This window comes from Manis pentadactyla, chromosome 13, assembly GCF_030020395.1.
Source record: "Manis pentadactyla isolate mManPen7 chromosome 13, mManPen7.hap1, whole genome shotgun sequence".
Classification (NCBI taxonomy): Eukaryota; Metazoa; Chordata; class Mammalia; order Pholidota; family Manidae; genus Manis; species Manis pentadactyla.
Window position 1 is genome coordinate 64,759,496 of NC_080031.1, and position 15,474 is coordinate 64,774,969.

General features: G+C 34.5%; 1 protein-coding gene across 2 annotated transcripts in view; it reads right to left on the minus strand.

The window, feature by feature from the left end:
• SLC12A2 (solute carrier family 12 member 2) overlaps positions 1-15,474 on the minus strand; it is a 103,360-nt gene that overhangs the window by 54,133 nt on the left and 33,753 nt on the right. For both annotated transcript variants that reach the window (XM_036903222.2, XM_036903221.2), the window contains exons 5-10: positions 10,525-10,664; positions 8,806-8,916; positions 6,888-6,996; positions 3,438-3,565; positions 3,256-3,340; positions 337-488 (exon numbers count right to left, since the gene is read on the minus strand). In XM_036903222.2, coding sequence (XP_036759117.2) covers positions 337-488; positions 3,256-3,340; positions 3,438-3,565; positions 6,888-6,996; positions 8,806-8,916; positions 10,525-10,664 — 725 coding nt within the window. The remainder of the gene's footprint in view (positions 1-336; positions 489-3,255; positions 3,341-3,437; positions 3,566-6,887; positions 6,997-8,805; positions 8,917-10,524; positions 10,665-15,474) is intronic.

Here is a 15,474-nt window from a genome sequence, read left to right on the forward strand (position 1 = left end):
TACCTGGCCTCAGACCCATGTTTTGGTGGAGGGACAAAGATCAGTGGAGCAGAACAGAGACACGTCTGCTGCTCCCTTCTTTCCTTAACAGCGTACTCTGGGCATGTCCTACGTAATACCCTGTCACGCAAGTGTTATCCTCAGGAGCCATTTTGCTTCTGAACAGCTTCAGATTTTACCCTTTCATATTTTTCTGTTTGTCCAATTAGTTCATTACCTATAGTCTTTTTAAACAGGTAACTTGGTATAAAGTAATTAATAGTCCTCCCTTCCAGATCTGATAGCAGCCTGACCCCTAGGTAAGTATGTTCTGTGTAATATAAATTTGTTGCTCACCTGGAAGTTGTTCATTAGGCCATAGGAACAAGGACTGATTTCACAAGATGAAAAGTCAAACTTTAATTGGCAGGCTGCAGAAGTACAGTTTGTTAGCTCTGTTACAATAGTGTCGTTAACGTTCCCCGTGGCATCCCGAACAACACAAGCACCTGAAGCACAAGCGACATTGAGAACAAGTAGTATAACTAACATTTACATCCATTTCAAAATCACCTATGAAACCACAGACAGTTATGGGACTGACTGCATATATACTGGCTTATTATAGCATACGCTGTTTCACAGGTAAGACAGCCATACCTGGAACAGAATTTGGGAAGCATTGTGATCCTCAATATTTAAGTGGTGAAAAGGAACATCATGAAGAGTAGTATTTACACATAATTTACTCATACACACTTAAAAACTTTGTAAACATAGTTGTGAAAAATAATCACTAGCAAAAGAATTCCCTGGCCTATTTGGTTAAACAAACATAAAACACTGTGTTGAAACAAATATGAAACATTCTGTTACAATGGCAGAAATGTTTTCCTATACTCCAAATATTATACATTTGGAATGTGCCAAAGATCAGACTTCAGGTAATACGTATCTTCTGTGAAGAAAAACAATTGGACATTAATGAATGGTAATTCTATTTAAACCTTTGTCTCAAGTAGTCTACCTTGATAATAAGAAAATATGTGGTACCTCAGATTTGCTTAAAAATAACCCATGGAGCAGAGTGAATGGGTATAGATGAAACAAGATTAACCATGTTACAGATAATTCTTGATAACTTTTTTGAAGCCAGGTGATGGTTCTACTGGGCTCATTAGAACATGTTCTCTACTTTCATGCAAAATTGAAAATATCCATAATAAACACTGAAAAGCTTCAAAGAAAAGCACTTCAGTATTTAGAATAACAAGTGATATACAATTAGTAGTAATTACCACTCCTTAATCTTCATATAGTTTTACTTTTTAAGCACTTTAACACTACTATCTCATCATTTATGAGGTAAAAATTACAGACATCACAGCAAAAACTAAACAGAAAATTAAGTTTGAAAGGGATTATAATGACTAGACAGACTACATGAAGAAAGTCCCTTATTCTTCAATGTCTTCATGAAACTTTCAGAGCAGTGTCTGCAAAACCATCTTTCTGTAAAGGTACTTCTGAAACCCCTTGGGGGGTGAAGGTAGAGCACCTCTACCCTTTTGTTTTCCCTAAAGCAGCTATGATTTCAGGAGTTTCACACTGCCATGTCCTACGACAGAACTGCTTAGGGGAAGAAGGGTTCCACTGCTCTGAACCAATTACACAGCCACTGCGGTAGGGGCAGTCTTTACTGGCCCAGCTCCTGAATATCAGAGAAAAAGGGAGAAGACGGGCTCCTCCTCTTGCCCCAAGGGTTCCTGCACACAGAATGCAGTGAGCGAGGGCCAGCAGTTAGAGCACTTAGAAAAAACATTTATCTGCTCTAACAAATTAGTTCCCAATTTGAAACATAATCAGTTATACCATTCTTTAAATTAAAACTAAATTTTCTTTAGCTAACTTATGTATAACACACACAAGTATGCTAGGTACCTTAAGGGGTACACAAAAACATTTTGCTCAGCTTATATATATAATTAGCATTTGTTTTTTCCAAATGAATTTCAGGGACTTAACATGTGGATTGTAAGGATAAATGAAATCCAATTCCTTTTTTAAATGGTAAATTAGCCCACCATGATAATATTTACTATTAGCATTTCTAACTCTTGTTTATAGTGAAACTTCAAAATTACATTTATGCAAATTAGCAGTTTGTAAAAACAGTTCTATTGTAACTTCCCGATAAAATACATGGAAAAATACAATTTTCTTACTGAGACATTATGGAAACCTTATATTCTATAGTCTATGAATTTGCATTATGTAATTCTTTAGATAGGTATTAAACTTCAATTTATACTGGGATTATGCTTACATTGAACTGTAAAACTTCATTTTTAGAGGACAGACAATGAATACAGTGCTTACATTTCAAGAATATATGTTTTCTGGATAAAGTATATAGTTTCATGGAAGTTTAATGAACTTGAGGCAATTTATCTATAACCACTGCATATAAATTATATATAAATTAATGGCTATTAAATTTTGTTCTTGACTAGAATGTTTCAGTTAAAGAATCTACTTTTTTAACAGCCTCTGAAAATTTTATTTGAAAACAATCCTCTTTGCCATGAAAAGAATTCTGTAATAAAAGCAAGTGCCAGTTATGTTTATAGCAAAACCTCTATGCTTTTATTCTCTAGTCTATATGACAGGGATTTAGAGACTATTTAAAGTCCTCTCAAGTTCTAAAATGCTTTGATTCCATGAATGTAATAAAATGATTTAAAATCATTTCATTCAATTTAAGACTTTTTATTCAAACAGTAACACTGTTTATTCAATGTAGTATGTTCTATTCACCAAAATCAGTTTTTATGGTAAAAAATGCCAGGCATTGCTTAATGTTCTTAAAACAAACTTCATTTAGTAAGACTGCAAGAAATAGCCACCAAAAACAAAAATATTAAAAATTTCTAAGTATCAGAGTAAAATTCACTTACTTTTACATATGAGTTTTTTCTATAAATATATCTCTAAAATTTAAGAGTTTGCAAATAAAGTTTTATATAATTTTCTGATTTCCTAGAGTTAATAAAAATCCTAAGAGGAGAAATAATAGAGCATTGGTGGTTTAGAAAATGTCTATAAAATCACTATTAGTTTACTTAAAACTGTTTTGGAATTAAAGTATGAAACTCCCATGCCTTTTTATTGAAATATTCTGATATTAAAAGTTAGAAATATAATGGTATGAAAATAAATATTTATAGTATGTACATCATGAAATTTCTGAAACAAAAGAAATGTAAGGCTATTTACCTACAGATACTGCAATTCCTATGTAAACCACCGTAGTAATTAAAATGGCTAAGAGTGTTCCTTTGGGTATGGCTGACTGAGGATCCTAGAAGACAAGAAGATTTTTTTAAGTCTATCTTTTAAACTAAATATATGTATACCATTTTTTACATATAATCAACACAGTAATTTATAATACTTACTGCAAGATCACCTGAGATATTTGCTCCGGCCAGAATACCAGTTGCAGCAGGAAAAAAGATGGCAAATACAGAAAAGAAAGTCTCTTCCTCTCGAAAATCTGGTCCAAAATTTTCACTAAATATTTCAGCTGCAGAGACCAAAATATTTTTGGCAATTAATATAGGAGGTTAGACTATAATAATTTAGATCAAGAGTAAGTGGTATGCATGTTATATATGATCCCTGACTTTTCTTCAGTTCCAGTAAACGGCCAGTTCTTGAATACTTCCTAATTCAAGTACTGACACTCCTCTTTTCTTGTGTGAGTAGACAGTTTACAATCAAATGATGGTTTGACCTGGGTCCTGCCCTGCTATTTGTGTACCTTACTAATTATGTTTCAAGCACTTCTACTTGATTGGTGTTATTCACCTAAATGTAAATCAAAGCATGGATAAACCTCTCAATATCAGAGGTCAAAGAAGAAAGAAAGGATGTAGGAAAACAAAGGGAACCTCACTTTAAACTGGAACCATTTTTTTTCTTACAACCAACTTATATACCATGTACAGCTTTCTCTATTTCCTAGTGGTGACCTGTTTGATTTTTGAGGCTGCATTATTCACCAAGCTTCCACAATGTTAGCTAAAGCAAACTAGGTAAAGGGCCTTTCCTTTTCAACAATAACGAAAGCATCAATTAATTCTACTGTTTCCATCTACTCTGACAGGCGCTGACACTGCAACACACATTAATTCTCATCTGTCCATCCAGTACTGAAAGTGTCTACCATGCGCCAGGTCTGCACTGGAGCCATCTAGCATCTCAAGGGCCTGGAGCCCGAACACCACCAAGCTAGACATGGTTCCTCCCTTCATGGAACTTAGAGAGTCTCAGTGGGAAGCCACAAAATAAGTAAAGAAACATTCATTACAAGCAGCAGTTAAATGTATTGATGGAAACAAGGTGTAGTGATAAAGAATGAGAGAGAATCTAATTCAATGTGGCTACAAAAGGCTAAATTTAGAGATAACTAGGGGATAATACTTAAGATGAGACTTCACTGAGCAAAAACCTGCCATGTGATGGTCAGGGGAGAGAGTATGCCAGCAATAAGAAACAACATGTGTAAAGGCCCCAAGGTGGGAAAAAGATTTAGCTCTTCTGAGGAACTAAAAGAATATAAAGCTCCCAAAGTAAGGGGGAGAACTGAAATGAGATTAGAGAGATCAGTGGGGTGAGATTGTACAAAATTCCACAGTTTAGATTTTATCCTAATATGGGAAGCCAAGGTAGACCTAGAAACATGCAAATGACACAATATGATTAATGCTTGTGGGAACACAGTATGGACAGTGGACTGTCCATAGTTAAACTTCGCATTAACATAGGGAGCAGGGAGACCAATCGGGTTACTGGGTGGTTCCACGTAGTGATGGGAGAATAATGTACTAGTCAGAGAAGGAGTAGGAAATAAGGGGGCAGGTCGGAAACACTGAAATCCTGGTTTCTTCCACTAACTGAGATGGAGAAGCCTGAGAAAGTTAAGGTAGGAGGGATATCAAAAAAGCTGTTGGATATATACAAATGTCTGAAGTCTAAAGGAGAAATCCAGGAATAGAAACAAGTCCCTCTCTTGGTACCATATTTGAGCCCCGAGACTCCAAAGGAACGACCCTAGCCAGACGGCACAGGACCATACTCTGTGCGACTCTTGACATTTACAGGACAGGCAGATGAGCAGGTTTAACAGGAGTAGTAGATACAGTGACCAGTGAGTTGGTAAAACACTAACATGCCTGACATCAAATAAAACAAGAAAAATATTTTAAGAGATGGAACAACTAAGCATAATTCTGCTGAGAGGCAGAGGACTAAAGAAGTGCCTGCTGGCTCCAGCACCATGTGGCCATGCCCTTGACAGAAGCCAGATGAGAGGAATTAAGAAGGAAGTGAAAGCACGATGGGGAACAGGCTATGCACTCACAAAAGAGAAAGCTCTCAGGTACCACTTTCACCAAGTTATCAAAATTAAAAACCATCAGTGATGGGAAAAATGGACATCGCGTGAGTCTCCTGATGCGCTGACCTGAGAACACATCACTCACGTGGCATTCCTGGCAGAATGAAAACCTCTACCTATGGAAATAAATCAGACAAAGCCAACTGGGGGAACCTTCTAAACACAAATATAATTATGAAAGCACAAAATACAGAAAATTATCTGCTTAATTGATGCTACGTTCACTTCTGGCATGCCTAGTGGAGACACTGTCCTTCAGTCGAGGAAATCAAGAATTTAAAGCCCAGTTTAGAAGTACACGTGAGCACTAGTAATCAGAATAGACAATCAATCAATCTAGACAAACTATCAATCCAGGACCACTAGGCACAAACAGATGGGTGTCCTTGATTAAGAACCTTGAAACAATTCTTATCAGAAAACAGTCCAGCCAACTAAGTCAGTGTCTGATATAAGCAGTGCTATTCACATAGGATCCAAGGACTGTATGTTGTTACCAGTCAATAACATAAATTAGGGAGCACAGATTACACCAAAATGTACAAGTAGGTCTCCTGGCTCCACAGGTTAGTTCAGCTGATTTTTTTTTTCTAGTAAGACATCCTGAAGGAACATGTGCATCAATTAACAGTCTATCTGTTCACGTAACTCTATCAGGAGCTCTGTGCTAAACAACTCAGGAAAACTACAGCTAGGCTTCTTCTTGTAGGGCTTCAAAACAAGTTTTTATCAACTGAAGACAGGCAGATCTATTATCCTGAGTGATAACCCTCTCTGGTGCTGTTGCAACTCTTCTTCCCCACTTCCACTTTACCTTGCAGAGAGAGGTTCAGAGCTGCCCAGTTAGGTGGGGTGAGGATGGGGCAGGGGTGAGGATGGATACAGACAGACACTTTAGGAAATAATAAACGACAAGTAAATTTCACCAGTACTGACAATTAGATACAGCATGAAAAGGGTTATGGAAGATGAAAACTGGAAAATTCCCACACAAGTTATAATGTAAACTATAGAAAAACTGAACTTGCAATTACACCAAGAAACTAACATTTGCAGTTGCTTTCACAGTCTTAGGCACTTTTAGACTATTGTGCTTAAATACAACTGAAAGAATTTAAAAAGCCATGTCAGAACAAATGGTACCATTTCAGTTACAAATTCCCCAAATTAGAGAGGGCAAAAGCACCCTTCCTCAATAGCACTGATTTTTCTCTCTTCTTTCATCTTTTGTTGCTAATAATTAAAAAGGAAAGATGTAAATAGAAGTGTTTTTTAACTCCAACTGTAACATACGTAAGAGAGACAGAACTAAACGGAATTATTGTCAATTAGGATAAGTCACTACATCAAACTCAATTATATCACAAAATATCTACAGTGTGCTACATTTGTTTACTAACAGAATGTAATAACATACACCTTCAAAAAAATACTCTCTTTTACTTACATTTATAACCAAAGAAACCTTTGGGCTTCTTGGTCTCCAGTGGGATAAATGTTCCTATGATGAAATCAGCAACAGCAAGCAAGAGAATCACCAGGAGAACAATCTGAGCCTGGAATTTTAAACATCAAAAATCAGAATAAAATCTCTTATGACTACACACTGACTCAGTTTCCCTAGAATATAACTTCCAAGAGGGAAAGGATTTCTGTCTTGTTTCCCCAGTTCCTCAAACAGGGCCAAGTGCAAAGTAGGTGCTCAATAAATTTTTATTAAATGAAGAGTCTTTAAAGAACTATCTTAGAATGTTCAACACACGGGGCAAAAATGGAAAGCATCCGTAGGACCAGACCATCCATTTCCAAAATGAATTAAAGATGTACACACCCTTCCACAGAACATAAAGCACTATCAATTCCCAACACTGTAGACTTTTCATCCTTTGTACCATTCTTTCCTGTCTCCTCTGCCATAGCAGTACAAACTTGACATGAAGAACATATTTGCTACAAACACAAGTTTCACACAGAGTCCGAGTACAATGCTGAATGTGTGATGGCTACAGGAAAGGAAGCAGAAAAAGTGTGCAAAGAAAACAGTACTCAGGAGTGAAATTCAACTAGCAGTGGGTCTGGAAGAAAGGAACAATCTATGAACCCCACCACCTCTCCTCCTCCACTCTGTTTTGTTTTATTGAGATAAAATTGACACATAACAATATATTAATTTCTGGTGTACAATATAATGATCTGATGTTTGTATATATTGGGGAATGACCAACACAATAAGCCTAGTTAACATCTGTCACCATACATAGTTAGGAAACTTTTTTTCTTGTGATGAGAAGTATTAAAATATAATCTTTCACCAACTTTCAAATATGTAATACAGGAGTATTGACAATCACCATGCTGTACACTCCATCTCCTTGACATCTGTTTTACAACTGGGGGTTTGTATCTCACAACTCCCTCCACCCATTTCACCCAGCTCCCAAGCCCCTGCCTCTCCTGCACGCTCAGCCTCCCAGTAAAGGTGAGAAGATACTTACGAAAAACTGTGTCATCTGTAGAAATAAGAACTACTTATATGCTAATGTTGTCTCACCTAGTATGAAATTCTGTTCTTTTCGGTAGTCAATTTGTTACATGTACAAGTAAATAATTTAATTATATATTAATGACTTAAATAACCTTGAAAAAAATTCTTTCTGACTTCCCTAACTTATGATCCGGTAAATATTATCATATTCATATGTATCACAAATATGTGATTTTATAGGATTTATAAAAGTAAACATGAAGTAACCCGAATGGGGAGAGTTCCTCAGCAGCACCTTTGTGAATATGCATTACTCAGAAAACTACCACTGGTTGTGGCACATTCTCTCAAAGAGAAATATTTTTGGTGCTCTGCCTACAGGTTAATATGCCACTGCAACAATTTTTACCAGAGAACAGTGGTTCCGGCTTTGGCAGTCATGATTTCTGAGATTTCAACAGCAAGCAAGATTAGCTTCTCTAATCTCTTATGGGGGCAAGCCTCAAGTTTATTACTGCTGTGTTTAGCTTTTAAAATGGACTTTTAAACAAATTACAAAGCCAACAGTTTAATTTAGGTTTCGTAATATAGTGACCTGAGCATTTCTACACAATGTAGGTCAGATTAGGAGATGAGAGGGGAGGTAGGAATCCAAACATTTAGAAAGTACTATGTTTAATTGGTACCCCTAAATTGTTATCTCCAAATACTTCTTGACTTGCAAATAGAAAATAACCTTATACACAAATTTCTCCTGAAATAGCCCCTTAGGAACCTTCAGAACCTAAAAATATCACTAGACTTTATAGTGCTCCCAATGAAAGCCCTATAAGTTCATATATTAAATATTTACAGGTATTCCAATTATATCATTACTTACTTTTGCTTCCCACTCCATTCCAGCTAATGAGATACCTAAAAGGATCACCACTGTAATGGCGCCAATAATTCGGATATCATTGATTTCATCTATCATAAGTATGGAATGTTCCTAGAAGAGATTAAAAATGTAATGAGCAATATTATTTTAGAGAAACTCTTTAACTCTTTTTAAAACATTTTAGACCTACCAGAACGGTACGTGAAGAGATTGAATAAATACCTATTTAAGGAATGAATAGGGAGACCTAAGGAAAAGGAATGAGTAGCTGTGTACTACTGAGGTGTCATTCAAGTATCTAATAACATCAAAAATATGACTAAAGGGATAATGCTATATTTAATGCTGACTTAATAAATCAAAAAGAGAATTGACTAAGTAGTACTAATAGGATTTAAAGTTACATAGGAGAAATATATTTTGTATTTATTGTGATTAGTTAACTCATTTAATATCAATAACATTTAAAACACACTAAACTGATTAATGGAAGAATATGAACTTTTAACAACTACACTGCTTGCTTACTTACAGCCCTTCCTCTTCTCCATCCCTTTGAGCCTATACAGAAAGGTCACATTAGGTCAATGCCAATGTGTCAGTCTTCTGACTTTACACTTACAACTTTACCACTTAGTAGTTGCAGAAGAAGAGACCTACAACCTAATCTGACATGAACTACAGGTGTCACTTGAGGTGCCTCTCACTTAATAATGCTGAATCCTATTCTACTTCTACTGCCTTACCTACACACATCCCAATGACTCTTTTCGAACCAGCTCTCTTAACTCCAGAGCAGTATTACCTACTACTCTCTGGCCAGCTCTACTTGGATATACCTCTGCTACCTCAAATAAGACATTCAAAATTAAACTGTCCTGTGTTCTCTATCTCACAGTGAACAGCATAATCTTCCAATTAAATTCCTAACTCAGAAATCCATGTATAAACTTGAAATTTAGTTTCTCTTGTATCTCAATTCCCACATCTCTTTTAAATCATCAAGTCCACTTACTCAACATTTTAAAAGTGTCTCAAATTCACCTATACCTCTCCAGCCCCACTGGTCATTGTTTTAGTATGCCACCATCTCCTCTCTCAAGATAGTCATAATCACCTTTTAAATGATCCTTCATCTCTAGTTGTGATTTCTCAAATCCATTCTCTATACTGTGGTCAGATGTTTCTTTATGCCCCCAACTGATGAGGCCATGGCCCCCAACTCCAATCAAGGTAAGACCCAAATTTAACAGCAAAGATGACCCTTCCTGACTCGATCCTTTTTTTCCCACTCTAGTATATTTCTTGCTACTTTGTGCTCCAGTCATAGAGAAATACTTCATTTTAAAAAAGTACTTTAATGACCTTCTAAGCTTTTGTTTCCTTTTCTCCCTGCTCCCCTCACACCACACCCCACCTCCCCCATATCTTAATATCTTAATATCTAGACTCCCTTTTTGGAAAACCCTCCCTTGATAGTCTTTTGCTGCCCACATTTCTGGAGGGTAAGCTAAGTGATTTCCCCCTTTGTGCTGCCAAGGTTTCCTATAGTTACCCACTTCTGACATCCTGTAATTTTTTTGTCCATTTCCCCTGCTAAACTTCCTGAAAAAGTGAGTTTTATGTTCATCACTGCTTTCTTAGCATCTAACATGTGAGTGGCACATAAGCCCTCAGAAAGGTTTGGTAAACCAGTGAGTAGAAGAAAGGTCAGATTACCTTCAGCAAGTCCACCACAGTTTCTGCAAACCCCACCACATACATAGCGACTGCAACAGCATTGGCAAAAGCAAAGATCAGGCCAATTGCACCACCAAATTCCGGCCCTAGACTTCTAGATATTAAATAATACGCTCCTCCTAAAGAAAAGGAAAGAAACAATGAAAATACTAAAGTTAGGATTTTAAATGTCAAACCATCTTTTTAATTACACAGAAGACTTCACAAAGTACATGACTCCACAAGCACAGTAGTTAAATAAACAAACAAGTGGGTGAGCATATTTTCAGGGAAGAACACCCAGAAAGAATTCTTTACAACCCACTTCATTTGTTAACAGTTCTCAACATCTACAGAATTCTCCCCCTATCAAATATAACACCACCCTGCTATTTAAATCCCTGCTTTTCTTCTAAAGCTTTATTTAAATGGGGAACAGCCTCGTCCTCATAGTCATAGATACCAAGATCATCTCCCAGTGGTTTTCTGAGTAACATTTAAAATTTTAATGTAACTTTTAAAATCTCAGTTGACATGATTTCAGTTCCTTAAATTAGTATGGTAATTTGCTGGCAAAGTGAATACTAAGGCAAAAAGGAAAAAAAAGTATCACAAGAAACTGCAGAGAAGAGCATACTGTGGCATCCTAAATAAATATAGTTTGCATCCTAATAAATTCTGCCTAAATGGCAGAGTAAAGAATATTAAATGAGCTATCATGAAACAAGTAATTTTCTAGCTAAAAAAATTAATCACTATCATGATTTTGAGTCAATCTAATGTGAAGTTCAAGTCTCCAAGATCTCTTCTAAATTCTGATTTATTTCTGGCCTCTGAATCTTAATCATAAACTAAAACTTAAGTTTCAATAATACTTAAGTTACATGAAGTTACATACATTTTTTTACATACTGATGAAATACTAATTCTTAAGGTCATACAATAAAATGCCATTAAACTGAATATTTATTTCTACTATTCTCCTAGTATAATGAAGACAAATGCAACACAAAATTCTATAGTTTGGAAAAATACCTGTACTAGGTTTTTTGGTTAACTCTATCAATTCTCTTAAAATATTCTACACTTTAAACCCAACTGCCCAAATTCCTTAGCTACTCATTTTACCAAATAATAATTTTCATCACCTTGAAAATCCTGAAGAAAAAAAATGCTACTTGCCCATTCAGTATTCATCTTGAGAGATTTTTTATGAGATAAAGTGACTTTTAAATTTCCCAGATACATTTTTGAACACTAAAAATTTAAATGGACTTACATAGCAACAATTTCTTATGTCAAATAAAGATCTTAGAGTAAGTTTTGAAGACAATAAACCAGTTAATTAACCATAAGGAAAATCTCTAGAATATTGTAATTATCACATACTATATTTAATGCTTTCAAAATTGATGTAGATTATTTAATCCCAATACAACAATGAATTAATCCAAATATTTAGCCTGATTTTATAGATGAGAATATTAAGCCACAATGAAAGGTTAACTGAAATTAGTCAACACTCTCGTGTTTCAATAGTTGACAATATAAACCACAGAATGAGAAACATCACCAATAGGACCTGTAAAAGCAGGAAATTCAGTTGTTATGTGCTTTAAAGATTTAACTTTATGAAATTTCAAGTCTTTCTATTACTAAGAAGAAAATATGCAACTTAAGATGTATTTAACATGGGGAAAAATAATGGGAAGGGGAAATTCACCTTCAGTATGATGGACATAAGTAGGCAAATTCTGGCAGTTTAGAACTATTTGGAATCTTCTATAAATTGGGATACCTAAAACTTAAAACCTCAAACCCAGTTTTGTTACTTTTTAAAAGATTTGGCTTTTTTTTTTCTTAATAAGAAGAGACACATGGATAATGAAGAATATTAAAAGCATCTGCTCATCTTCCTATACTTTTACTCCTGATGAAAAGTGACAGTTTTCTGCTCTATTCCTTCCCACTCTCCCTCCTGCTTCCCAGAGGCAGCCAGCTTTAAAAGCAACTTTCTTCTTTTTCTCCTTAGCATCAAAGTGGATAGCATTAAAGATCCAAGACACTGAAAGACTGGTCTTTTTACCAATTCACAACAAGTAGTTAATATCTTACATTTAAGTTTCATTTTGTTAAAAATTACACTGTTTATTTAATTACAGCAAATTACTATTATCATTCCCATTTTACATAGAAGAAAATAAAGGCTTAGAGAGGATAGATACCTTGACCAAGGTCATGCAAGCAGTAAAGGGAGAGCTGGGCTGAAACTAAGGTCTCCAACTTCATTGCTTATCCAAGTACAATACACATTACAAAATCAGCCTTTTTGTTATTGCTGAAAATGCTTAGGAGTATGATAAAGAATTATAATCAATTAAAAGGCAATAGAAAACAAAAAAAAATTACTTTCTTTCAAAAAATCTACTGGTAAAGCAAACTTAAAAGTCAGATAGGAAAAAAAGTTCCTACTAGGGTCTCATAATTTGGTCATAAAGCACCCTAACTTCTGGGTGTAGAGAACACAAATAAGTCATATACCAGAGATTATAAGTAATGACAACAGCATATATACTGGGTCCCATTGTTATTAAATAATGACTATATATATATTAATATACATATATATATATATATATATAGACATGTATATGTCCCTGTAGCTCTAGCTCTTGCTAAATTCCAAATCAATAACTAAAATCTTAACTAGGAAAATGAAGAACCTAAGATTAAAAACTGATTGACAAAAGTCTCAGTAAATTTCAAAGAGCTAAAATGATACAGTGGATATTACAGACCCACAGCAGAATTCAAATTAAACATATGAAAGATTCCTAAATATCTCTAAATTGTGCAACATATTTTTAAGTAATGCACTGATTAAAGAATAAGCCATAAGGGAAACTAAAAAGAATTTTCAATTGAATGACAGTAAAAACACAACCCATCAGAATTAGTGAGAAATACCTAAGGCAGGAACTATGGGAAAATTTACACTTTTAAATGCTTATGTTAAAAAGATAGAAAAATCAATGATCTAGTATTCTACCTTAAAAGGCTAACAAAAAGATAAGTAAAATTCAAAGAAATAAAAGAAAAGAACAAAAATCACTGATACAGAAAATGATAAAGAAAGATAAAAAAAGCCAAAAGTTATTTTAAAAAAACATTAGTAAAACTGATAAATGAGCTAGACAAGAACAAAAAACAAATTAACCCAATTAGTAACAAAAGCAGGGACACATCACTATAAATCCTACAGTCATTAAAAGCTTAAAAAGATAAAATACTAAAAATTATATTGCAATCAATATGTAACTTAGATGAAATGGATAAATTCCTTGGATTTTGTAACTTAGATGTGTATGTACCTTAGATGAAATGAATAAAAACAAGCCAGAACTATGGTAAGAACAGAAAGCTGAAATAATGTTATTGTTGGCATAGAAATTAAACTTGTAATAAAAACCTCCACATATTCAAAAAGATTCAAAAAAACCACTTAACTTCTGATAATAACAGAATAAGGGAGAAAATCCATTATAACCATTTCAAAAAATGTAGGAAAAGCATGACAAAATTCAACATCCATTCATGATAACTAGTCTCAGCAATTAAGAAATAGAACTTTCTCAATCTGACAAATGCCATCTTCAAAAAATCCATAGTTATAGCATCTTCTTACTAATGACATACTGAACTCATTCCAAGACTGAGAACAAGGCAAGGATTCTATTCTCACACCATTTCTATTCACCACTGTACTGGAGGTGGTTAAATTCAACAGATGATAAAAAGGAGAAAATCCTAAGATTGCAAAGAAGTAGAATAAACCATCTCTATTCACAGATGACATAACTTTTTGTTTAGCAAGGATACCATGTCAAGATACTAAAGTCTTCTGTATTTCTATATATAAGCAACAAAAAAATCAAAAAATAAAATTTACAACTAACATTTATAACATGAAAAATATGGAAATACTTAGGGGTAATTTGGTAAAATATATGCAAGACCTCTGTACTGAAAAATACAAAACACTGCTGAGAAAAATAAAAGACAATCTAAATTATACTCATAAATTAGAAGACTCAGTGTTATAACTTGGTCATTCTTCCCAAATAGATTTTTTGAAACTGAAATCCTAAAGCCCCCACAAGGTTTTGCTTCTGTTTTTGTTTCATTTTATTTAGCATTAACTGTTATAGTTAACTGAAAAATTTATGTGCAAATGCAAGGGTCTAAAAGAGCCAAAACAATTTCAAAAAAGTTGGAAGACTTGGGACTTGAAAAGCTAACCAACAAGACAGGGAAGAAATGGCAAAATAGGACAAACAGATCAATGGAACAGCATATAGTCCAGACAATATACAGACAACTGATTTTTCAATACCAAAAGTAATCCAGAAGATAATATAGTTGTTACAACAAATGCTGCTGGAGCAAGTGGTTATCTGTATGCAGGGGGGGCAGGGGAGGAAGAGCTAAAGAAGGGGAGAACCTCAACCTCTATCTCATATAATGTGCAAAAGTTAATTTGAGACCATTTATAGTAAAAAATATAACAACAAAAGCTATAAAGATTCTGGGCAAAAACAAAGGAGAATATCTTCATGACCTTGGAATAAGCAAAGATTTCAAGACACAACAATAATAGTAACCATAAAAGAAATCATGAAAATCTGGACTGCAACAAAATGGTAAACTTCCACTTTTCAAAAAACATGATTTAGAAAATGATAAGGAAAGTCACAAACTGGAAAAAATACATTAAGACATGTGATATATTCAGGATATATAAAAAACTACAAATCAAAAGATAACAATTTAAGAATTGGCAAAACATTTGAATACATTACAAAATAAGACATACATGTGGTCTTAATCAGATTAAAAGATGCTTTTCATAATGAGTCATCCATAAGAACAGCTATAATTGAAATAGGTGTT